The following is a 27,377-nucleotide window of genomic DNA, read 5'->3' as shown; positions in this document are numbered from 1 at the left end:
TAATGTGGGAAGTAGTTGAAATCATGAAAGAAATTGCAGGGCCATCATAGAGAAACACTGAACAAATTCTAAAACAAAGTTTACATGATTTTACTATACACTTGACAGGTCAGATTCTATACATTGACATAAAGCAAAAATTACTCAGAGAGAAAAATACAAACAGTAAGTATCCAGCACCAAGAGTAGCATATGAAGTTATCAATACACATTACAGAGAGGAGAAATATTCATGTTACACAACAGCGAAAAATAATGCAACAAGAATGCTGATTCCCATTTAACGAATTTACACAAATCACTGCAGCTCATTCTGAAACAATTATTCACCCTAGTTGACATCCTGTAGGAGAAAGACATCATTTACACCTAATAACTATAAGTAAGAATTTACAGCAGCCACAACACAGATTTTCATAAAAGATTACATTGATTAACACAATTTAATCAGCATTGGCAAAGCCAGTATGTTAAATGTGAGTCCCAAGCTATTGGCATTGCCAATGCTTGTTTTTAAAGCATCGTTTTAACAAAGTAAAAGAAATAATATTTCAAAATAATGAAGAAAAAGGAAACACACATCTTAAGGTATGTAAAAACCAAACATTAAAATCAATATGGTCAATCTTTATAAATGACATGATTTCACTTTTCATGCAGGAAACTCTGAACAGAAAGTATGAAGCCTGTTGTACATGATCCAGCCTAAAAATAACACATGGGACTAGTTGTAGGTTTTTAAACTAATATAACGGTGTCTCAGGCCAGAAGTAAGAAAGTGTCAGAATATGGAAAACATGATCCGGCAAATTAATACTACCCAGGGAGCAGATTTATTAGTCTCTGTTAGAAGAGATATCTCCTTTCCAGTTATGCTAAGTTCACCTTCTAACTCGAATGCTGTTGAGTGAGTGCAACAGCCGTCCCTCCATCAATGCAGCTTTTGTGCATCAAGGTCTGGGCTTTCATACAACATATGAAATGCAGGGGATAAAAATAAAACGTGATAAAATGTGCTCATTTGCTATTCTCTGGTAAAAATGTGCATGTTACTGTGATTTTACGGATGAGCTTGGAGTGGTAAGAACACGAGGAAATAAGTCCCACATGTAGGAGAGATAGAGAAAACGCATGCAGTCACGTGGTGTTCTCAAAGAAAAAGAAAAAAATTGTTTCCTGATGTGAGCCGTGGAAAGATGCAAATCATCTAATCAAATGAATGGTAAAAAAGTTATGTTCCAGGGGAGGGGCAAAAACAAGAAGAGGAAGGAAAGCCATGGAATAATAAGAACACTAATGTGATTTACAAGAAAGCCAACAAATGATACTCAATGGTCTTACCCAATGCCCACTCTAAGCATTGATAGTATACACAATAAGTCTTCAGTAACAGCAGCTAAAAGCTGTTTGTAGGAGACACCTAATGACTTACATGCACAGTAGTGAAATGATACTTCTTTCACTTTGTGAAATTACTGTGTAAAAAGATAGAAAAATAAAAATACACAAGTAAGTCGTAATTTCAATGCGAAAAAGGAAGAAATAAAATCAGTATCCTGGCCTTCAAATTGATCCCAGATATCGAGAACTATTGTGAACAATTAAAAGAAAGAGAATTTCTTTAGGAACTGGAACAATTACTTGGGCCTTTTCTGAAATGTATAGATGGCACTTGGATAGAACAACGTTGACATCCATAATAACGATCTGGATGTGTTACATATTAATCCAGTAGAGTTATCCCTCTCTGTATAACTTGAATAGCCTAGCCATTACAGACATCTTCCAAGACAAAACCAATTGTTCCAATGACGAAAAACAAAGACTTTTTATTAAATAAAGAAAACTAAAAAAATAGGTAATAATCATCCGCAGTTATTGTTTGGTTATGACTTTTTAGGACCATAATGTCCCCTTTGCGGCCATTAAGCAGAGATGTAAAGATTTTGATAAATTGTATTAATTACTTTTTTTGGCTCTGATCAGTGATCCTTAATTGAACTATGGCTGGACCCCCGCATGCTCTTGAAATTGCTATGACCTTATAATTCAGAGACTTGAAAATTTCCCGAAAGGAATAATTTCCAATAAACATCTTTCTTCTCTGTCCCCCTTGCCTTCTTTACCTCACCAGGTGTTAAATTCTGATTGTAATATTGAGTTGCGGCTCAGGCAAATTATTAGTTGTCCTCATGATACACCCCAAATTGTTTAGAGATCGAAATGCCATCGTCCCACATTCTGACCTGCCAGACTTTGTATAAACTTTTCGTTTGGGTGCAGAAGTGCTTTGTTTCTGAAATAATTGACCCTCATCTTTCACATTATTACCGGTCACACCTTGTTCTTTGCCTGTATGTTTATTGTTTTGTCTTTTTTTTAACACTTGTTCTGGAACTACCCTGACAGGAGTATATTCCCTATTTTTGTTTTTTTTAATTGAATAAAACGTTTTTGTTTATTGTCATTGGAACAATTGTTGGGAATTAGTCTTTCTTTAAATATTGCATTTACATCTGTTGCTTAGAGACCACTGTTCCTCTCACTACGTAGTACCCTTGGTCCCTAGTGATTCTTGGGTTACCCTTGTGGTTTTGAAAACAAAGAAGCCTACTGAGCAATTTAGTCAAATATTCGCTTCAGACTATCTGGACATGATAAGCTTCACTTAAAACTACTATATTAAATAAAGTTTAGAAAACAGCTAAATCCCATCAAAAACGTACTTTAATCACTTTAGTAAAATTAAACAAAACGTTATGAAATGAATTTTGAAAAACAGAAGTATCCAAATTAAACAAAAAAGACATTGCACCCTGAAACACAATGAAAAGTACTCTCAATTAAAAAAGCCATATGATTTTGCTGACCCAGATATCCCAAATCCACTTTAGAGTAAATTTGCTGCACAATCCAAAAGAGCCCTCTTTGGACCTGTTGAAACCTGAATGGACCAATGACCAGAATCCCTGCTCCAGGTAAGCTATTTTCATCATGTGTCTTGCTGACATCACCTTTCACATCAATCTCATACTCACACCCAGACAATAAAAATACAGTACCCCTTTCTCACATCTAACCTCATCCACATATAACTCACTATAAAACACGCTATCTTTAGCTAGAACCACCCGGGCAGTGAGGCACTCTAATGAACTGACCAGGGTAGGGTTGGAGGCAGGAAATGACAGATGAAACCAGAGATGTCCCTTCCTGTAGAGATGGATGATGGGAAATCTAGAGATTGCTTCCTGTTGAGAGAGAAATCTGTCATGATGTGTCCTATTTTTCATACTATGCTTTCTATCCTACAGGGCATACTTTCGCCATCCTAGAAAGCCATGCTGAAAGTCAATCAATCAGCATTTGTATAATGCAGCACAGTCACCCCTAAGGGTATCTGGACTATGTGGGTGTGACGTCTCAGTCAAAGAGCCAGGTCATGGTGTTGATGTAGGAGAAGGAGCAGCCCCCGCTGCGGCTATCGGATGTGGGGGGTGCGCATGGGCAAGTGAGGTGGAGCGCAGGTGTCTTGCGGGTAAGTGGAGGTTCCGTCGATGGTTAATGTATGCCAGTCCTTGATTGTGACAAGCTTTGTAGGTGTGTGTGAGGATCTTGAACTGGCATCTCTTCTGGATGGGGAGCCAGTAACAGTTTCTGAGGTTGGGTGTGATGTGGGTCTGGGGAGATCCAGGATAAGTCTGGCTGCAGCATTCTGTATTGTCTGGAGTCTTTTGAGGAGCTGGGTGGAGTTGCCAGCGTAAAGAACTTTGCCGTAGTCGAGGCGGCTGATGACGAGGGCCTGAGTGACGGTCTTTCTGGTGTTGACTGAGATTCATTTGAAGATTTTGCGGAGCGTGCAAAGGGTGAGGAAGCAGGAGGAGGCGACTGCATTGACTTGTTGTTTCATGGTCAGTTTACTGTCGAGGATGATGCCTAGGTTGCCTGTATGGTCTGTGGGTGTGAGTGTTTGTCCGAGTTCTGCTGGCCACCAGCTGTGGTCCCATAAGGATCCCGAAGATCAGTACTTCTGTATTGTCACAGTTGAGTTTAAGGCAGTTGTCTCTCATCCGGTTGACTATGTTAGTCACACTTGCATATACACAGATACTGGCTTGAATAGCTAGAAAAGATAATTTTAAGATACACACATCACAATAGCAATAAACAGTACATACCACACACACTTAACATAGGTTCGATCATTTTTTTTATCACAGTTTTATTGGATTCCCAACAGGACTCTTGCCAAAAGGAAAGAGCCCTACAACATTTTTCTAGACACTCCTTCAAATGGCATTCTTACAGTACAGATTAGACAAACCCTTATACCTTCTTTCGTACAACAGAGGAATATAGTCATAAAGCTGGCAAAATCCAACCAAACTGGCAGCACTGTTGCACGCCACAGTATCATACAACGTAGAACCACCGTGATAACATAAACACACCACTCCCTTACCACAATATCGCATCACAATTACCTCCTCAGACTGGGATTTATAGATATAAAAAGCATTGCTACGGCTAACCATTTGAGAAACACAGATCCAATGCAAAAAAAGTGAGAACCCTTTGCACACCCACCCATAAACATAAAACCCTACAAAGATCTCGCAGGATCAAATGCAATTTACCTCCACTGTACTCGACGCAAATGACATAAATATTTAATATACTCTGTATTAATTTTTCTCAAACAAATCTCTAACACTCATTTGATAGCCTTCCCGGGTCCATATGAGACCAACGCCTGGTGTGGGATTAAACTAGGATGCCATGGGACTGGCCGCTAGTCTATAAATGTGTGAAGAGCATAACCTACCACACGGTGAGTTGTCAAGGTGATGAATTGTGTATGGTGGTTTGGTATGACGTGCGGTGTACAGCATGGCCTTTGTTGTATGCACAGGTGTATTGGTGTGGGATAGCGGCATGACGGTGGGTGGCGTGTTAAAAAGAAGAGAAGGTAAAAAGGGAGGGTTTGTTTGACATGTGGCTGTCTGATAGGCGCCCACACATGGGATACCGAGACCGGAGACTCATACGGGGCATGCTGTCATTTACTTTTGGTCTCTTTTGCTATCTGTGTAGTCAAACGTTGTGAGGTCTCTTCATTGCTCTCCTGCTGGTGATTTTCATTCCATGTTGATATATTAGGTCGGTCTTTAAGTCATACAGATTTTATGTGTCCGATCAGGGATAAGGAATTAGCAGGGATTTTAGAGACTGTGAAGAATGGACTATCTCACTCATCTGCTCATTGAGAATTTACATTTTGTGAATGATGACTTCTTGTTCAGGTCTGTCTCTTATCACTGAAACTTTACCCCGCCCCCTTTACCATTGTTCAGCCTATCACAGCCATAGGCTGTTTTGAGGCAGAAACCGTTTAAGGAGCGCAGCTGTGTAGGGGGGAAAGAGGGAATTGCCGCATACTCCTCTGGCCTGTCTCGAGTGTTAGGCAACCCTGAGCAGTTATTTCATGTTCTGCCACCAGGTGGCAGAAAGGTTTGCAGCGGTTAGAAATAATATCACGCCTGTAGCAAATCAGTAACTTGATTTGTTTTCCTTGCATGCCCGGGGCACCCAGTGCCAGGGCCCTTTTTAATTCCACGCGATTTGACCATTTAGAATAGTGGAAAGATCTTTTGGGACATGGGGGACAAGTTGACTCCCTTGATTATACTAGAACTCGTGGATTTTCTGCCTCTTGTGGTGTGGCTGCAGGTGTTTCCAGACTTTGCCAATGAGTTTCAGGAGATTGCCTCAAGATCGGCAACACCTAGCACAGGTCTCTCATTGTTGGCTCCATTCAGGCAAAAGAAAGCTCAACTCCCAAGTTACTCTGAGTTGGATGTAGATCTGGGTATCAGGAAGTGTAACTTCTGGTGCTGTGCACCCCGACCCAGGGCAGATGTAGCTATCAAACTGCAAATGGCAGCAGTGGAAGCAAATGACACTCTGCATGTCAGCCTAGAGAGCATGAACGGACCGCATCCACACCTGAGCATCTCAGTAGTACTAAAGTATCCCATTCTGAGACAGTTGTTTTTTTTTAACCAAAAAGTGGGGAATTGTTTTCTTTTTTTATTTAAAAAATTGTGGACACGTCGTTGCCCACAGATCCCACCCACTTCAACCTCTGGTATTGCAGTAGTATTGAATTAGCCAGTTACCAAACAAATATTATGATACCGTGATCAATATGACAAATTACGAAACAGAAGCATAATGACAGAATTCAAACAATCGCGGAAGACAATGATTATATATATATGTTTATGACAAATATTGTTGCCTTTTTCCTTTCCTTTCTTTCGAATCTCTCTATTTGTTTTCATTATGTGCTAATCTGTTGATGTCTCTGACCATTGGGAATGAATGCCACTCTAAGGGCTTTATTCACAACGGTAAAATTACATTTTTGGTGTTAGTTCACTTGCCAATCATAAAATACGAGTTTTGTTTTACGCGTAGTAGCTTTACGACAGCAGAGACTGTCCTATCTTTTTATGTGCAGAGTTCTCTGCTGTCGTAAAGCTACTATACGTAAAAAACTACACTTGTAGCTCGTGAATAGTAAAAAAATGGAAATAGTAAAATTACACTAAAAGTGTAAGTTTCCCTGCGTCTTTTCATTCCATGTCTAGTCTACACCACAGCGGAGGAACATTTGAAAACACACACTCCTTTGAGGCTCAATGGATCATGGATGGGCGTGTTGCACCTCTTTTCCTATTTATGAAGTTGCAGCTCTTGTCCTAAATCCCATCATGCCAGTCTGATGATTTGTAACAGATTCTAACCGCATTTCTAATTTATTTTCCAATAAAATTACTTAGCATCAATTCTCTAAGCTTTTATACTCCCAAATTCAAATCTACACCTTGTCATATTTGCTTGAATTCCAGTGGAGGGCCCCAGCGCCACCTTATGTGAAATCCTCGAATTTACCCACACATTGCTTGATGATCTGTTTCCCTGACTGGGAGAATGTCAACCCCTTGGCCCCGAGAGTAATTTTGTGGCTTTATGCAACCACATTACAGTTTTTATTTTTATATAAAGTTACTAGTACGTGCCTCCAGTCTTATACCATTCCGGGAAATTTCTGAACTGAGATTTTTCAGAACGTATTTTCTCAATGTATTGGTGTAAATGCATTTATGGATAAAAAGGCAAATTTCTGTTTGGATGCCCTATTCAACTAAGAGGATAATAGCATGATTGGGGTAGCCATGCCCCTGTTATAAAATCGCAAACTCCATTTCATTGGCGTTCAGCACATATTTAATCCATATTTTGTGAATATTTATTTCCCATATTGTATTTTTATGTTTTTATTTCGATGATTTTATAATTCCTTTTATAACTTTCATTATTCCATGATATTCAGAATAGGAAGACGACCTGTAATATGGTTCACAAGCACATGTCAGTTTTTGTTCGGCATTGCAGTGGCTTTCACATCTGACTACTACAGCTTCGTGATTGTGCGGTTTCTCCTGGCTATGGTGTGTATAATTTATCTTCTTAAATACATGTTTTATGCTCTAAAACTGTGTAACCATTTTTTGGAAGAAAATACTTGTGTGCCATTTTTGAAAGAAAATACCTGTATGCCCATTTTGTTAAAATACTGATGTCCAGTCATTCTGCAGAAGGCACAATCTTAGTCTGGTAAACAGTGCCAGCCTGCATCCATCTCCAGTTCCCATTAATCGCTGGTGAAAAGAGGCACGTCATCTTTGACACTATGTTAGCAGACCTCAATTGGAGTCAGGTCCCTGTGGGGAGAGGCAGCAGTAGGATGGAAAAGAGCACACTTTAGGCCTGGGTTCTTTTCTGGGATGGACAAGATACATAGCCAATATATTGTTAGCGTGTAACTAATTTATTTCAAAACTTGAACCATTTGTTTCCTTAAAGATGCTCTGCATCAGATAGTTGCATGTGTCAGATGGTGCAATAAATAGTCAACACACGCTGTATGCAGAGTGCAGGCAATGTTTTTTTCCTTCTAATAGAAAAGTTATGAAAAAAGCACCCTATTTAAGTCTCGCCTGAGCCAGCGCATGCGCTTCTCTGGCGAGACTTTTAGTAAGTTCGATTTTAAAAATGCTGGCATGGCCTAGAGCTTGCGGATACACGTGCGGGCGCGTGCGATCAGGCCCCATCTGGCTTTGCACCCTTACACTCGCAGCGGCTTCATCGCTCGCAATTACTTTCACTTTCGCGGCCGCGTCACTTTCACGGCCTCGCGGCCAATGCTTGTTTTTACTGTAGACTATTTTAAAGCTCTCGTCATCATCTTATTACTTCTCCTCCTTCTGTTGTTGCATTTGTTAGTCTTTTGTTTAGTTTGTAATATAGTTGCAGATCTCCGTTTTTTGTCGTTTATTGATGTTTTACCATTGTTGTTTGTTTTCAAAGTCATCTGCTTTTCCTTTGTGTTATTAAATTGATTTTATTTGCCCTACGTGTTTCGCTTGAAATTGTCAGTTCACCTCTGTTTTAACCTCCACATCCTCTTCTAATGCCTTAATATTTCACATTTTGACACATTCTTTTTGTTTTAATTTCGAACGTTAGCAGAGATTGCACTCTAAAAGTATTTGTGTACAGTAAAAAAAATGTTCAGCTCTTGAATGTATTTTATGGAGTTGTCAAATTGCTTCATGTCCTCAGGACGCCATTTCCGGTTCTGGGGATTCCTTAAAAACAATTATCAGGAGTGTTGGAAGAATAACACGAAAACCACAAGTTTCAGAATGTAGACGTTTGTTGCATACAATATTGCCAGTATTCTCAGGTTCATGAGTGGCAGCTCACCTAGTTCGATTGTTCTTTGGTATTACAAGGACTACAGGTCCAAGAATGCAAAGTGAGGAAACCTTGACTTGCTGACCTACTCGCACATAAAAATTGTAAACTCCAAATTGTGTGTCTTGTTGAAAACATATTTATGCAGCAGACCCAGCCAGACTTTCTCAATGCTGTAGTCACAGGCTTGTTTGTTCTTTTTTCAGCTGTTCAGGTTCGTGCACAGTGCGTGCAATGAGTGTCCTTTCACTTTCGACCTAGTATTTTATTGTGTACCATAGTTCTAATGTGCAGCAGGCTGGAATAATGTAGCCAGTTTCACTCCCTCGCTTTAGAACATACAGTGTGGGGTCACGCCTTTAACCCCACAGCACCCTTTTATTGCATAGCGGTATATTTTAATATTCTTCACTTACTGCAGGTCATTCATATATTATGTATTTGTATGCCCCCAAACAAATAAGCAAATGTCCACTATTGTATTCACATTTGAGCAAAATTAAAAAATATGACCGCTGCCAGCTGGCATCTGTTCATAATTTCAACAGCATGCATGATTATCACACATTGTGTCCAAAAATATTGTCTACAATATAATATCGGGGGCAGGTAACATCTACCTACTTATATCTCTATACTAAAATAATTGCATATCCCACCATCAACCCCATGTATTGCCTTAGCCAGTAGGTTTCGCCTATACGAAATCTATTAGCGTTGTCAATATTTTTTTTCATTGTTGCACAGCAGTTCAGCTGCTGTGAAACATGACTTAAAGTAAATAAATAACACTATGAGGCAGTCAAAGCAGGACGCGTCATAGCACTTTAAAAAAAACTTTGAGCCATGTTGCACAGCAGGTCAACTCCTGTCTGCCATGTCCACCAAGCATTAACATACAGACTTTACTGACTGCACTAATTCTGTGCAGCATTCTGTCTTCTTATATATATATATATATTTTTTATTTTTATTTCTTTTTATTGCATTTTCTAAGTACAGCACAGCATGTCACAATAACATATAATTTACAAATGAGGAAAATAAATCAATCTACTTTATACTAAACAGTATTGTTTTTTTGGGAATAGACAACAAAAGAAAGACAGAAAAAAATATATTTAAATTTACATAGTATGTCCAACACATAAAGCTATGGCCCACTAGGAATCCGCGTTTTCTTCCAGTTGTAAATAGGAGCCCATATCTGTCTGCCGAGTATTTTCGCTCTCTTACCCTTCTTTTCGTAAATTCCCCTCTCAAGATTAAATACTGAGAGGAGCCGAGAAAGCCAAAGCTGGAATGTTGGGGCAGCTTTGTGGAGCCAGGCCGAAGCTACACAGATTCCTAACACTGCCATGGCAAGAAAGAGAAAGCGATAAGAGACGGTTTGTGTCTGGGTTTTGTCAACCCCAAGAAGTATCAAGACTGATGGTAGCTTGACTTTACAGCCCAGGGTGGACTCAAAGAATGTAGAGATGGAAGTTTTCAACAAATAGAAATCATATGGGCTAGGCCGGCATTTAAAGAATTACACGGTGGACATCTAATGCCCTCCTGCCCCCCCCCATTGTGAAATCTTTGCCGGGGTGTAATATAAGGAAAATAGGGCCATATGTAGGTAGCCTAATACCGGTCGGTAACGGCCGATTTTCGGTAAAAATCCCGTTACCGACCGGTATTCAGGCTTTTGGTATGTAGGGGGGACATTTCAGGATTCGGTAATTTACCGAATCGGTAAAATTACCGAATCTGTAATTTTACCGATTCGGTAAATACCGAATCCTGAAATGAGATGTAGGGGGAGTGTGTGGGTGTTGTGTGGATTCGTTATTTACCACCAACTAAAAGTTGGTGGTAAATGACGAATGGCTTAGAAAAAGCATTTTTTGGCACTTAGAAGTGTGCAATGTGGCAGACATACATGCCCTTAGGGCATGTATGTGTGCCACATGTGCACACATGCAGGAATCAGGGGTGCAACAGGGTGTCACTGTGACACCCTGCCACCCTTGATTGTGCTCCCCCCATTACCGAATCGGTATTTACCGATTCGGTAATGGTAACTGGCTTCCCATTGATTCCTATGGGCCTCCTGGCCCATAGGAATCAATGGGAAGCCAGTTACCATTACCGAATCGGTAAATACCGATTCTAAATTACCGACCAATTCCGATTCGGTAATTTTTACCGACTGATTACCTACATAGCATTTACCACTTCATAAATACCGAATCGGTAAAATTCGGTATTTATGAAGTGGTAAATGTTAGGCCACCTACATAAGGCCCATAGTGTTTTATAATGCTGGGCCTGGAGCCCTGCAGAGCATAAAACAGTCTGACCCAGATCTAAGGACTGGATAAAATTGTCTACATCAGTACCCAGCCTGGCTTCCCATTTTTTACCATGTTTTTCTAAGTCATCCAATTTAGTTGCTATTAATTCGCTGTAGATTCCCTTAAAAGTACAGCCATCCCCGCTACTTATGACATCCATGATTTTTACATTTCCAAATCCATTAGAACCACCCAACTTTTTACTTAAGAAACGTCTAATTTGGAGATATTTGAAGAAATTCCTAGTATCAATGCTAAATTTATCCTGAATTTCCTTAAATTGGTAAAATCCGTCTGAGCTTGTTAAATCCCCAACTCTCGTAAGACCACGTTCATCCCAGCCCGCCATAATTTGATCCGAAAAGATTTCTGGCAACGAAGGGTTGCCGAATAACTGAATATAGAAATTCATTCTGCCCAAACCAATCTTCTTCTTAAAGGCAGTCCAGATTTTAAAAGCTGCCTGCAAAGTTTTGAATTTGGTTCTCTTAAAATAGCTAGGCTCACTAAATTTCAAAAAGAAATGTTCTGCGTCTACTCCCAGCAGTAGCCTATATACATCTGGAATCGTAAATTCAATAGCAGGATCTTCATGTTTACCACCAAGCATCTCACACATATATTGAAAGGCTGCGGCCCAGTAGTAAAATTTCAAGTCTGGGACTGCCCAGCCCCCTCTATCCAGAGGTTGAGTCATGAAACGTAGGGCCCTCCTTGTTTTGCCGTGTGCCCAAATGAATCGGTTGACCATGTTATCTAAAACAGTAAACCATTTCTTCTCGAATTCTAAGGGTATTGCACCAAACAAATACAGTATTTTTGGTAAGAATACCATTTTGATCACATTACAGCGGCCAACCAATAACAAGTGCAGATTATGAAATCTATTGATGTCTGTTTTGGCCTTCTGAACCACAGGGTCAATATTTACATCCACTAAATTGTCCAAATCTGGGGTTATAATGATCCCCAGATATACCGCTGAGTCTATCATGCGCGGGTCAGAACGGCTAATCGCACCATTCACTACCATCTGAGTCTTCTGTTTATTCAAGGCATATCCAGAAATTTCGCCAAAAGCAGAGGCTATCTCCTCGACTGCAGTTATTGCAGCTAAGGGATTAGGAGTAACCAAAGCTACGTCGTCCGCATATGCAAGGACCTTTGTAGCTACCACATGGTAAATCATAGGCAAAATTTCCAAACAAAACTCGAAATGCCGGATTAAAGGATCTATATATATCGCAAATAAGAGGGGTGAGCAAGGGCACTCCTGCCTGGTGCCTCGTTTAATCCCAAAAGGTGCAGTGTATTTTCCGTTAATTCTAAAACGGGCAGTTGGTGCTTTATATAAACTACTAATGGCTTTAATAAACCCTTGCCCTAGACCGAACCATCTCATTGCCTCCCATAGATAATCCCAGGAGACCGTAGCAAAAGCTTTCTCTGCGTCCAGAAGCAGCATAGCCATAGGATTTCCTGAGACTTCTGCTGCGTCAAATAATGTTATTACCCTGCGGATGTGCTGGGTGGTCCCTCTCCACCCATGTTGAAACGGATGGATTACTCTTCCAATAATGGTATTTAGTCTGGTTGCAAGAGCTTTAGATAGGATCTTTACATTGGCATTTATGAGAGTGATTGGCCGATACGAGCCGAGATCCTGGGGTGGTTTACTCTTTTTTAAAATTATTATAATGTTTGCACCTGACCAAGAGTCGGGGACCGAGCCCCCAGATTGTGCGAGTTGTATTATTTCGACCAGATATGGTCCGATTTCTTCCAAATTCTTTTTTATAAAATTCCAGAGGAATCTGGTCAGGTCCCTAGTTTCATACTATCCTCGTACTAAATGCCTTGAAATGGTACACTATTGAGATAGTCGTGGATTAGCTTCGTCTGTCCCTGGAGTCCAGCATCATATAGCTGTTGATAAAAATGTCGAAATACTTCCTGAATCTCACAGGGGTCTGTTACTATCTTTCCGTGTTCATCTCTGATCTCATTTATCTTGCTCGCTGCACATTTTTGACTGACTCTAACTGCCAACATGTGGCCAACCCGTTCGTTAAATTCATGACAGTGTTCCCTTTTAGCTAAGAAAAAGCTTGGCCGCTTTTTTGGCAGCACAATCTCCAATTCCAGCCTTAGCCCAGGCAAGCCTGAGCAGGACATCTTCCATTGCTGAACCTGAATTTACAGCTGCAGCCAACTCCGTCTCAATACTAGCTACATTTTTGTATAGCGCTTCCACCCTATGTGCCTCCTTCGTCTGTCGGGACAAACTAAAACTAATTGTCTCTCCTCTAAGCCCAGCTTTAAAAGCGTCCTGGATCTAATATTAACTCTCTTTCAAAAGTCCAAGTCTGCTCAGTCCGCTCACCTTTTGTAAATACCAAAGAGAGGACAAGGGAGTTATGATCAGATATTATCCTAGGGTACTTCTCTATTTTAGCCCGATACACCAAAGATTGTGCCACAAAAAAATAGTCAAGTCTATAAACTGACTGGTGTGGAGCAGGAAAGAAAGTGCTACCAGGGTCCTGGCCATTTAGCTGTTGCCATAAATCTGCAAGTCCGTGGTTCCTTACTATATTTGTTAAAGCCTTAAAAACCTTTTTACGACCAACATATAAATCACCAGTATTACCCCACAACCCACCAAGTCCATTGATATTACAATCACCACACAATAACATTGGCGTGGGCCAATTAGCTAACTCATCATCTAAATGCTCCAAGGCCTCTGAGTCATCAGCAGTGGAGCCATACAAAGAACACAAAGTAAAATGCTCCCCAGCAAATACACAGTGCACTACCACCCACCTACCCACCTATCTGAGATCTTTTTTTTTTACAATTATATCCTCCTGCGAGTAAGAATAGCAACCCCTCTTGTTTTAGTCCCTTGTTTAATGGCCTCCAACAGACAAAATCCAAGTTGTTCTAGGACCCCTTCTCTATTGCCCTCTATATGGGTCTCTTGGATGCATAAGATATCCAACCTCATAGATTTCAAGATAACAGATGCCCTTTGTCGCTTAGCCTGGTCGTTGAGCCCGCAAATGTTTACTGTAACGATTCTAATGTTAGTAGAATTCATAAAATAATTTTAAATAACTTTCCTTAGCTATGAATTTTCCTGTGTTTCCACTCCCTTGAAGCCACCCTGAACTCCTTTTTCGTACTGAATAACAGTTTCCTATATATTTCCTACATCCTGTAATGCCAAATATCCTCGTCTAAAGAATAGTGCTGTGCTGTAACCATTTCCCACCCCAACCCCAACCCCCCCCCCCTGAACTAGACCACCCTCCACCCCCTCCCCACCCCCTCCCCCCCTGTCATGCCGCATGGGCAAATAGGTCAACCATGACCTATATGTGACAGCTGATCGCGCTACTCGAGCTGCTGTGTGCTCTCCACCCCCGTGCTGATTTCTACCACCACGACCCGACATAATGTAAAACAAATAGCAGTATACAACAAATGAATATCAATTAGGAAACAGTTGATCTACCGTTACCCCACCTGAGTCGCTTACATTAACATTTAAGATTCATCCGGCGACCACAGGCGGAATCTGACTATGCCAAAGATCGACATCCGACAACCCATTCTTTTTAAGACCCTTTTAACTCTGATATAAGTTCTTGGGCTTAATTTTCGAATGAAATATATGACCCGACCCTTAACTATAACCTTAAGGCAAGCGGGGATAAGTAGGTTGGCTTCACAACCCAACCCCTGAAAATCAGAAATCAGTTGTCGGAGCCTCCACCTTCGCTCCACAGTGGCATGGCAAAAATCCGGCCTTGCGAAAAAACTGTGTCCTTCAAAAGATCGTTTGGCGTCTGGACTAGCCATATCTATTATGGCCTGGCGAAGCAGGAAGTTCCCGATGAAAATCAAAATTGCCCAGGGGCGCTCTTCTTGTCTATCTAGATAATTCCTCTTCTTCTGTATCATTGGGAAACGATGGGCCCGTTGAACCTCCCTGTCCCAATCCCAGTGTGCGAGTTCCGGAAAAGAGCCTTTCAGCAAGGATACAACGAAGGATATCATATTTCCCCCTTCTACGTTTTCCGCAATCCCAAGCAAGCGAACGTTATTCCTCCTTTTGCGATTCTCGAAATCCTCGAGTTTCCAACAGATATCCATTGCCTGCTTTTCCTGCTGCTCTTTGGACTCTTGTAGTTTGTCTACCGCCTCCTCCAGAGCAACCGTTCTGTCCTCCACTTGGGTGACCCTTTCGGCCATTTCAGTACAGAGCTTATTTGTTTTACGGATGGAGGCCTGAAGCTTCTTTGTTGCTTGAAGTGACTTCCTGCTTTCTGATCTGGCCTCACTCTGCATTTTTTTTAAAGTTTGATATACCAAGCCCAATGAGGTAGAAGTGGCGTTACCGGATAGTGTGGTTAGCCCCCCTGCTGCCGCCTGCCCACCGTTCTCTTGTACCAAACTTGTGGCAGAATAGTCCCATTCCAGATTACGCACTGTGGCAGAGTTGGTTTTTGCTGGACTAGTCTTAGATCTTACTCTGTGCCTCTGTGTAGTAAGCTTACTGTGAAGAACTTTTTGCACAGTAGAGGATTCTCCCGAATCCGTATCATTTAATATACTGGGGTCCCTAAAAACCGGAGAGTCGAAATCATCATTAAGTAAAACAAATGTGTCTACCTTGGGAGAGCCGTGTGTTATCAATGCCGAGAGCTGCGGCGTACGGCTAGAATCGCTGTCAGGAGTGTTATCAGTGAGTGGGGGGTGATGATGATGTTCGTCCTCTTCTATTATTTTTTTACCCAACGCGGCAGGGGTGGCTGATGAAAATATGGAAAAAGCCTCTGCCACTGTTGACTGCCGCAGAGATTTCTCTGTGACCGCCATCCGGAGCCGAGTCCCTCCAGCTGCGCCCATCTCCTTTGAGGCGCCATCCGTCTTTCTCGCTACGCCGCCCCTCCGACCTGAATTTAGCCCGTGAGCGGACATAGAGGCGATTTCGGGTGCTTTGGAGTCTGGAGCTCCACGGCCCCCCCCCAGAGACGTCCTTTTGCGCACCATTCGCCGCTTTTTCCATCTTCTGCGCCATAATCCGTCTTCCGAAGTGGCTCAGTATCGAGGGCATGCCGAGGGGAGACCAGAAGCACTGGGAGCAGCAGGGGGTAAATGTATGGCTACAGGAAGAAAACGATGTTTAAACGAGGCACGGACTCCAATCAGCCTCATATTGCATCGCGGGGGGATTTTGCTGCCGCTACCAGATCAGGAGCATTACAGACAGTTCTTCAGCATACTGCTATAGCGCCGGCTAAGAGAGAGCACTCAGAGTGAGGAGCCACAGCAACCCTCGTTCAGGTCAGCCCGCCATCTTGCCGCCTCTTCTTATAGTTCTTGTGTACATGTACCGTGGTGTATTTTTTCCGTACAGTTGTGACTATTTGCGTCCCTTTATCTCGCTGGCTATGTTCACGTAGACAAGTTCAACTAAAGCCCATACAGTGTTAGCAAATTTAAACAAGCATTGGCATAGCCAATAGGTCTCGCTTTTGGGACCTTATAAGTGTTTAGCCATGCAACAGTTGATGTTGTTGCACCAAGGATATTGTGCTGCATAACTAAATACTTATAAGGTCCCAAAAGCGAGATCTATTGGCTATGCCAATGCTTGTTAATTTGTGGTGACAAACATGCTAGTTTTATTTTCCAAAGCTTCTTACTCACACTCCAGACATTTTGTGCAATGAAATGACCTGCTCTGCACTTCTTCTTTGACTCCACAAGAACTTGCTCAGTGACCAACGTGAAATACCTAAAACAAAACAAGCAAGGAGTAGTCTCTTAAATCTTATCCATGAGGTCTCAGAGATGAGTGAGGAAATCAGTCTGTTTTCATGTAAAATCAGTTATGATGTATATATCTAGCCTCAGATTCTTCACCTACTGAATATTCCCCAGGTGACAGACTGTATCTAGAAACGTTTTATAGCAGTTCTTCTGGGCACCGCCAAGTGGTGTTGTGTGGCTCCACATGTAAGCAACACTATCTGCGCATCAATGTAATTTCCTTCATTTAAGCACCTTGGAACACAGATCCGGAGCTCTGCTTCTTCTTAGTTGGTATTCAACTACCTTTACAATGTCAGAATCCAGTGTGCAAGGGAAAAATGTCCTCCTTCTAAAATGACATGTTTCAAACTGTAACTGATGTCAGACACCGACCTGTATAAGGTGTTTCTCTGGTGTTTGGGCTCACAGTTCAAATCCAAGTCATGCGATGAATTCCTCCCTGTTGCGCTTGGAGGCAATCCTGTACCAGAAAGTGAAGCTGTAATTTGCTGAAATCAGGAGGCAGTCTCAGGCCTCAGTGTAAATCCAGCTCCATGTAGACGGCACAGACCCGCTTTTGAGGTTACAAGTGCAAGAAATCCTCTTTGTGGTCGAAGGTTTCCGGTAAGTCAAAATTGGAAGTCCAAGCGGAAATACATGAAAGAGAGCTCTCCAAGGAATACCTGTCTATTCTCATACAAGAAGTGTAAGCTTGCTCCCTAAATGTGCTATTGAGAAGTTCTAAAGTCGAAAAGTGGAGTTAATTTTTATTTTGTTGTGCCAAAGAGGGAGAGAGGCCTTCGGCCTCTTTTAGATCTTCACCCTCTGAATGCCTTCCTGCAGAAGGACATATTCAGAATGATCAAGTTGGCACAGAATCTGTTTACCCTAGACCCAAGTGACTTGATAGTATCCTTGAACATGCAGGATGCGTATTTTGATATATTCATCCTGCTGTCCCATAGACATCACCTGCACTTCAAGGTAGGTTAGAGGCATTTTCAGTTTGCCTTATTCCCCTTTGGCCTTGCTAGTGCTCCTCGGGTGTTCACAAAGTGATGGCAGTGGTCGCCATCCATCTTCAGAGGTTGGGAGTGCCAATCTTCTCCTGCCTCGATGACTAGCTTGTGTTGGCTAGTTTGCCACAGTTATTCATGAACCACTTCCAGACGATGGCGAATTTCCTGACATCGTTGGGCTTCTCGATTCATTAGTAAAGTCAGACCTAACTTCCTTGCAGAGGCTACCTTTCACTAGGGCTGTCCTGTATTCAGGGCCTTTCCTCTATTGCGATGAGACCAAGACATTTAGGTTATAATCCTGATGGTTCAACCTCAGTCTTGGAGCTTGGTTAGAGCAGGTCACAGGCTTCTGAACCAGTTAGCCTCTTGCATCCTGCTTGTTGACTATATAAGGAGAAATATACGGGCTCTGCCATGGGACCTGAAGGGCCAGTGGTTCCAGCACCAACTGAAAATCTCAGATACTATCCTGGTTTCGGAGGAGACTGCACACGATCTGCAGTGGTAGCTGCTCAACCGCATTTAGACTAGTGGCAGATCCCACTCTGTTCCCCACCCAGAATGGTGGTGGTGCCAGATGCGTCTTTTGCTGTGTTGCTGAGGCCCTATGTGGGAGATGGAGATCAAAGAAGTCTGGTATATGGGGTAAACCCTGCTGCATATCAATGTGTTGCAGGTTGTTTGTCAGGTGCTGAAGGCCTTCCTACTGTCCATCAAGGGAAGTCTGATACTGGTTCCCAGGGACTACACCACAGCCATGTGGCACTGTAATAAGCAGGGCGAATTGGGGTCCTGGGTCTTGTATGAAGAGACTCTGCACCTCTGGAGTTGACTGGAGCATCAGGGCATCTCCCAGATCATGAACCACCTTGGCGGGATCTTTGAACTCCAGGTAGCTGCTGGTGTCTAGTGGATCACAAATAGCAGCTGCATCCTGAGATGGCATAAGACATCTTTCAACAGTGGAGAGAACCATTGCTAGATTTTTTGTCACCGTTTGGACCTTGCAATGTCAAAACATTTGCACGTTGTAGTTCTGTAGTTCCCCTTGAAAAGTTCTTTGCTACAAGATGCATTTCAGCTGTAATGGAACATGGCACTCCTGTATGCCTTCCTGCCTTTGCCTCTCCTGGCTGAGTTCTCAAGAAGATCAAACAGCAATGCCCATGGCTCCAGGTTGGGCCAAAAGAGTTTGGTCCCTGTTAACCTCTGAGCATTAACGTCTGCCCACAGATACCACCGCCGGCACAGCAGCCAGGGCAGGGTTGTGCACCTGAAACTGCACAATGTACACATCCATTCATGAAGATTGAGTGACATTTGACTGCACTAAATCTGCCACCTGAGGTGGTGGATGTCATCCTTGCTGTCAGTCGTCCATCTTGGAAGGCCATTTACAGCAGCTGTTGGGACAAATTTGTGGCCTGGTGTGGAGTCCACATGGCCTCTCCCAGAACCATTGGAGCCAAGGATTGCAGGCAGGCCTGCTGACCTATGGCCTCCCTCACTTGAGTAGACCCTTTCTGGACTATGCCCAGTCCTATGTAAACCTTATTTGCAGATCATAAGCTTCACATGAACCACACTCCTTCTGAAAAATAGCTTGTCTCATGGAAAGCAAAATTTTAGGTAGACTTTGTTTGCCGCTTTTATGCACCAGACCTTACTGAACTCTGATGCTGTTATTTTGAGAAAATCCACACCCTGTGCAGACTGTAGTATTTTGGGGTAACCCATGTTGTAACTGCTAATATGCAAACTATGGTTAATTTATTTTGTGCACTACTGTCTAGCGTAGTGGAATAAATACCAAACCTGACCACAACAAAACACTGTTGAGTCTGCCATGCTCCATGGGTGCAGGAGGTATACACCCATGGGCGCTCTGCAATTCAGTGATCCTTGGATGCAAGGGGCTTGGTTTTTACCCTTATTCTAGGGGTGATGGGTGTGGGAGCTTCCTTCTCTGTTTCCTATAGTGCGCCACATCAATATTATCTTTAGGAATGTACGTCATGGTACTCTGTTTCACAGAGGTCGTCACTATCTATTGCACTAGAACGCCAAGTACTCAAAAAATGCTCATCCATTCCCCAAAGGCCATAATTTCTGGAACTTTCTCAGAAGAGAAAACACTTCTGCTGTTTTCTCAGCTGCTGGCTACAAATTCTGAGAATTTTCTCCGTCTGTGGTGATCATAGTCCTATCATTATGACATTGGCATAGTCTGATCCAATCAGAATGCTAGCTCACTACTTCCTCTCTAATCATAGCTATTGGCTTAGTTTGACATGTATTTACCCTATTCCCGTCCCCTACTTGAACTCACTGTGGAAAAATAATGCAGTATCATTCTTACTAATTATTGTTGTGTCACGGGAGCTCATTAAGACCTCTTTCCACCATAGCTACAAAATGTTCACAGTGTTAGTAATATCTGTGTTTCACTGAGGAATTGTCCCACGCGGCTATTAATTAATCATTATTTCAAAAAAACACTATGCCCAAATTCATCTCGTGTGTTTTGAGTATTTATCTAATTCTACATATATTTTTTTTTTGGAAACAATCAGATCCATCTGGTACAATCGGAACATTAATCAAGACAAACTGCATCATTGGAAGAACTACCTCAAGGATTAAAATTGTGATCTGGATTTTAATAATAATCAATCTTCCTTGGAAAGGAAGTATTAATATTATCTGGACACTACTGAGTGTGGGAACACAATAAGGGTCATACAACCCCATGTACACATAGGGGGTAGGAAATATATTGAAGGGAGTTATTGTGGATTTATTGGCTATAACTCGGGTTTGTTCAGTAGATACTGTATTTTTGAATCACTTTCATGTTTTTTATTATATTGTGTTGTGATTTGTTTTGTCTTTTGTGGGTCCAGTTTGTCTTGATTAATGTTCCGATTGTACCAGATGGATATGATTGTTTCCAAAATGAAAAATATCAAAAAAGAATATATGTAAAATGAGATAAATACTTAAAACACTCAAGATTAATAATGACGAAGTATCTTTTTAATTAATGGCCGTGTGGGGCTCTTTGATATCTCTTGTATTCTATAATTGATCCCTCCCCGCTCTTTAGGCCGTGCTGGATCAAACCCCTGTTTAGTGTTCTTTTACTGAGGAACTGTGACACATAGAAATGGTATGTGTCAGCAAATCTGTACAACTAAGGTCATCCACTTGTCCCTTACGCTGTTTACCTTTTTCAGCCATACCCTATGTGATTTCTGCATTACTGCTATTTCCCAGTATAGTTGCCCGCCCATGTTTTCTTTATACCATTTTAAAGTAATTTGCCTTTTTGTTCCCAGCACACGTCATTGTCTCATCCTTGCATGACTGCTTGTACTTCAAAAATTGCCTTATTTAGAAAAGCATTGTCATCAACTGCCTTTATTCAAGTGAATATGTAAAGCCTAAATCAATATATTTTCTTCAAAATTATATACCTCACATTCTTATGCAAGGTTCGTTTTATGTTACGTTGGTGTTTAATAGCTACAGACTCATGGTCCAAAGACAGCTTGGCACATCTCCAAGCCTTTTGAACATGATTAAGGTCAACAGCCTGAGAAAATTCTGCAACTGGTGTCAGCAGTTACATTAGCGGACCCGCACAGGTTCTGCATGGGTTCTGCTTGAAGTTGCTGGGTTCTAAGAAATTGTCTCCCCCTGCTCTTTTTGCAGTTCTTTTTCAGATTGTAGTGTGAAGACTGGAGTGTTCAGTAGCTGGAAATTTGGCAGTTTACATCAAGGAAGAATTGAACAAAAAGTGAGGGGCATTTTCATGCACGTCCTCTGAAATTAGGAGACCATTACTGTCTGTTTCAGTTGGAGAGTGTGATCAGACCCTCTGCTCATTTTACTGCGGTGCCTAACAACTAGTCAGCAACTAATACATGAGGTATTCATATGGCCTGCGGCTGCCAGAGTATTCTACGCTGTCAAGGATAGGAACAAATACGCCAGATTTAGCCCAGGGGCGACATAGACCTAAACCCCTTAAATGAAGGCATATTGGCGTAACATACGATTTTCACAATAAATCTGTCCAGCCTACTGCATTTCCCATAACTTCTCATAATATACAGATCAGACTTATGATATTCGATACAGCTTTTCCCACAGAACCAATCCGACCTATGACCTTTAGGATTGGCTTGTCACTAGACAAAACTCAGGCCAGTTATAATGAACTCAAGCTTTGCCTCAAGGCAATCATCTTAAAAATCTTAAGATTACAAATATGGGCCAAGTTACAGCTGCTAATATAACATGCAGCCCCTCCTACAATGGTATTACAAGTATTCCTCAAACCAAATTTATGCCCAGGGTTTGTTACCGGGGTAACCAACACCGAAGTCCTGGATACTACTGTAATCTCTCAAAATTCCATGTAACAAAATACCTGTCTACAGTCTGTAACTCAGTGTAATGACATTCAGCAGTCCTATTCCTTTGGCATTAACGTGTTTTTTCAATAAATAAGTTAGGCTTGCTTTCTTTGTCTTAACTTTTCTTAATCAATCAGGCCTATAACCTTAATTGTTTTATCGTTCATAAGCTTTCTCACGAGACAACCCTCAGGTATCCAGTCAGAAAATTATAAATATAAATACAATTACAGTTGGCAAAGTAATTTTCCGCCCTTCCTCAAATTGTTAATAAGGATTATCAAAGTGCGAATCTTCTGCCGGCAGGATTTGGTAGAGGGGGAACAAACACTTAAACTCTTACCTACCACAGTAATCTCTGAGGATCCATGTTACACAAAATCTGTCCTTAGACTTTCAAGACAGTGTAATAATCCACCCTTAAAGGTCTATTGGTTTTAACATATGATTTTCACAATAATTAAGTCAGGCCTTCTACATTTATCATATATTTTCACAATTAAACAATTAGACCTTTGGTATCTGCCATAACGTTTGGCAATGAACCATACAGGCCTATAGCCTTTATCATTGGTTTATCACTGTATTTTACCCTGAGCCACTGTACTGAACGCACACTTTCCCACAAGACAAACAGCAGGCATATAGTCATTAAATTACAAATGTGACCAACTTTACAGTTGGCTAAACAATATACAAAACTTTTTAACAGTGCCTAAGAAGGGTTATTTATCACTGTGCAAATCTTCTACCCTGAGTGAGGAATCTAGAGCCAAGCATTCTAAATTCATCTCTGAGATTAACTTTAATAAAATTAGTATATAGGTTTTAAACTGTGTAATAGTAATCCACCCTTAAAGAGGACTTTAACAAATACATAATAGACTTACTGCCTTTGTCGGACTCATAACTTTTCCAAATGAACCAGGCAATCCTATAGGTTTGATAAGTCGATACCACCATAACCAACTCAGTCCTGCTGTTGTGAACATTTGCTTTCCCATGAGGAAAAAAGTGTAATACAAAAGCTGTTCTCGGGTAAATGAACATTTCGGCACAGCCATAACCCTTCTCTCAGTTGTTTTGTTTAAAGCAGTTTTTTCTGTTAATCACTTAAGGTCTGGCTACAGCTACGCTGTCAAGTAAAACCTAAAAACCACTAGGCCACCAGCACAATTAACAATAAACCACATACGCGAGTTCATAAGCAAATTCAAATATCAGACAACAAATGAAATCCTCGGCTGCTTTATATATGCCACTAACTTTCTCTATGACTATGTAATGTTTGTTTGTCCAGTAAATACAGTCCCAAAACAAGAGTGCCGTTCTGGAATGCCACTAGTTCAAATGATATAACAGTGGGCAGTGTTAGTAGAGTTCCAAGGTCACCATGCTGGCCAAGCCCCAGCCTGATTGTGGGTATGTACAGACCTACTCACAGATGGTCTACCAAGAATTCAGATTTTTACATCTCCACAGTGTAGGTGGAAACCATAAAAGAAAATCCAGACGGAATGTATTTTTTAGTATCTCTTTATGTAGCCCTCTAGACCCACAAATATGTTAGTGTTTCGTGTGTAACACATTAAGGAGTGAGAGTCGAAGGAGGAGAAAATCAATAACATAACAGGATATGTGGAAGAAAGTGGGGGAAACAAGGCAGAGTATTGCTGCAAGAGAGAGAGGTAGGGGAGAAAACCTCTACGGGGGCAAAAGGTTAAATATGTAGAAAGTCTATGCATGTGAAGAGAAATGCAGGGGTCTCACTATTTGTCAGAGTGTCTTCAGACTAAGAAGATTTGTATGCTTCTGCAAAGTGTGAAGATAGATGGTTGGCTATGAAGACTGGATGTAGTTGTTATGTTATGTTATGTTATGTTAAAATTATTTCTAAAGCGCACGTACACCCAGAGGTTTCATGGCGCTATGGCAAAGGTGTACTAGGTCAGGAGGTTACTGGTAAGCTTGGACAAAAAGAAAGGTCTTGAGAAGAGATCTGAAATGCGGCAGGGAGGTTTCAAGTCTGAGGTCCAAAGGAAGGGAGTTCCACATCTGCGGTGCCAGAAAAGAAAAAGAAAGTCCGCCGTGTTTTTTCCGCTTGAAACGAGAGGGGGTGAGAAGGTTGGAGTGTGACGATCGGAGTGCACGGGTGGGGGAGTAGCGAGAAATTAGAGAAGAAATGAAAGCAGGCGCATTACAGGTAAGGGTTTTGAAGATAGTGCAGCCCAGTTTAAACAGACAACGTTTGTCAACCGGGAGCCAATGAAGAAGTTTCAGCAGAGGACGGACGTGTTGGGTACGTGATTGGTGAGTGATGAGGCGGGCAGCCTGATTCTGGACCAGCTGGAGTCGGTGAAGTTGATAGAGGGGGATGCCACACATAAAGGGAGTTGGCATAGTCTATCCGTGAAATGACCAGGGCCAAGAGAACTACAGTAAGGGCCTCAGAGGTAAGAAATCTGGCAATCTTACGAATTCTGCGTAAGTGAAAGAAGCATGAAGATGTAACTGCTCCAATCTGGGGCTTCATGGACAGATCGCTACTGATGATCACTCCAAGGCTTTTGACCGATTTAGAAGGTAAAGGAGGATTTCCTAGCGTGGGGTGCCAGAAATTATTGTTCCAGGGATTTGAGGGGCCGGTCAAAACAAGCTCGGTCTTATCAGGGTTGAGCTTGAGTTGGCTGATATTCATCCAATCCCTGATAAAGCATAGAGTAGCTTGAAAGCTGGAAATGGACGCAGTAGAGGAGTTAATATTGAAGACCAGTTGAAGGTCGTCTGCATAATTGAAGCAAACCACTTCGAAATTGCGGAGCGAGTGAATAAGAGGGACCATGTATAGGTTAAAAAGTAAGGGCGAGAGAGACGAACCCTGTGGAACACCACAGGTTAAAGGGGTCTTCATGGCAGAAAAGGTGGCCAAACGAACAGCCTGCGAACGGTCTCCTAAAAAGGAAGAAATCCATTTTAAGGCCGTGCCCTGAATGCCAGCATCACGGACACGGTCGATCAGAAGATTATGATCGACCGTGTCAAAGGCGGCCGATAGATCTAAAAGAACAAGGGCTTGGGAGAGATTGTGGTCCGCACCCCTACGGAGCTCGTTCATCACGGCAAGTATGACCTGCTCGGTGGAATGTGCAGGCCTGAATCCGGCCTGATGGGGATCGAGAAAGAATGAGCGTTCAATGAAAGAACTGAGGCATTGTGTGACATGAGCCTCCAAAATCTTACTCAGGTAAGGGAGGAGAGAAATGGGGCGATAATTACTTAGGTTGGTAGGATCTGCCTGAGGCTTCTTCAGAATGGGTAAGACCTCTGCTACTTTAAAAGAGGCAGGGACAACCCCTGTTTCTAAAGAGTTATTGAGAAATGCAAGCGGAAGGTCAGGGCATGAGAGAAACGCTTCTCGGAGAAATGAGGGGGGACAGGGGTCCAGAGGGGAGCCCGAGCTGACCTTTTTTAACAGTGAGAAGAAATTTTCCTTGGAAATCGGAGGGATTAGATTGAGAAACTGAGTGTTTTTGGGTGAGATCCCCAAAGCCGAACGAACGGGGGTCAGAGGAATGCTTTGCTTAATAGTGATAATTTTCTGGGTAAAGAAATTATTAAGGGCATCGCAAAGGGCCTGGGTAGGTGCTGGTTTAAGGGTCACCCTGTCAGGTAAGGATAGTTCGTTGACAATGGAGAAGATGTCTTTGGTTTTAGTTGATGAATTAGTGATTTTATTTGAGAAGTAGGCAGATTTAGCTGCGAAGATGGCTTTTTTATAGTCAGCTAGCAGCTTAGTGAAAGTATCTTTGGTGGTAGAAGAATAGTTACGTCTCCACCTGCGTTCTGCCTGTCTGAGAGAGAGTTTCTTAGTTTTAAGATCTTCTGTAAACCACCGCTGAGCGTCATGAGGACGCTTAACTATGGAGAACTTGCAGGGGGCGACGATATTGCTGGCAGCGCAAAGCCAGTTATGAATAGCAGTTTCTTGGTCCTTGAGACAGTCCGTCACCTTAGGCAGGGAGGTAGAAAGTAAGGAACAGAACTTCTCTTTGTTGACGCGACTCCAGTTCCTGGTTAAAATTTTATCCGGGGTGGAGGATTTTGCTAAACTAGGCAAATCTAAGGAGAATTGGATGGAATAATGGTCCGACCAGGGACAGGGGGAGATAGCTAGGGAAAAAATTGATATATTGACTGTCCATAACTGGTCGAGGCGGTGTCCTTTGATGTGAGTAGCAGTGTGGATGTGCTGGGTACAGTTGAGGCCCCCGAGGAGGTCAGTGAATTCTCGGGAGAAAGAGGTCTCATTAGGGTCAGAGGGCCAGTAGTTAAAGTCGCCTATTATCAGAAGATTGGGATTATTTATTATGAGGTGAGAAATGAGATCTCCAGCTAACTGAGGAAAAGAGGGCATGGAAAGGGGAGGCCGATAGAATAAGGCACAGGTCAAAGAAGCTGAGGAGGAATCAAGTTTAATAATGAGTGCCTCAACGGAAGGAATAGCAGTGATATTTAAGGTGGTAAACTGTAGCTGATGGTGGATGATTGCAGCCACACCACCGCCGTGGCGCCCGGCAGGTCTGTTGGTCTGCAATATGTAGTAACCTGTGGGGATGGCTGCCAAGATATCTGGGAGAGAATCATCCGTAAGCCATGTTTCGGAAAGAAGGAGTACGTCGGGTTTTAGAGTGTCAAGCAAATAGAAAATTTCTGATTGGTGTTTAGGGAGGGATCGCGTGTTTAGGTAATAAAAATTCAACAACTGTTTGTTAGGGTGGGGGGGGTTAGGGGTGGTAGGGAGGGGAACAGAAGGGTCTGTGCTAGGCAATGGAAGAGGTAAGGGGGAGCCGGAGGACAGGATTCCACAAGAAAGAAGCTCCTGCTTTAGTCGTGGCTTAATGGGCCAAGGGTAGCGGAAAGTGCATAATTCGCTTGAGGAGTAT

General features: G+C 42.1%; 1 protein-coding gene across 1 annotated transcript in view; it reads left to right on the top strand.

Annotated features, from left to right (window-relative positions):
• The window catches only part of SLC22A16 (solute carrier family 22 member 16), a 315,817-nt gene that overhangs the window by 141,918 nt on the left and 146,522 nt on the right, over positions 1 to 27,377 (top strand). Inside the window, exon 3 of the mRNA XM_085612126.1 lies at positions 7,400 to 7,517. Coding sequence (XP_085468252.1) covers positions 7,400 to 7,517 — 118 coding nt within the window. The remainder of the gene's footprint in view (positions 1 to 7,399; positions 7,518 to 27,377) is intronic.

The sequence above is a fragment of the Triturus cristatus genome, chromosome 6 (assembly GCF_964204655.1).
Source record: "Triturus cristatus chromosome 6, aTriCri1.1, whole genome shotgun sequence".
Lineage (NCBI taxonomy): Eukaryota > Metazoa > Chordata > Amphibia > Caudata > Salamandridae > Triturus > Triturus cristatus.
The sequence above is the reverse complement of the archived record's forward strand: the minus strand, read 5'-3'. Positions and strand labels throughout refer to the sequence as shown.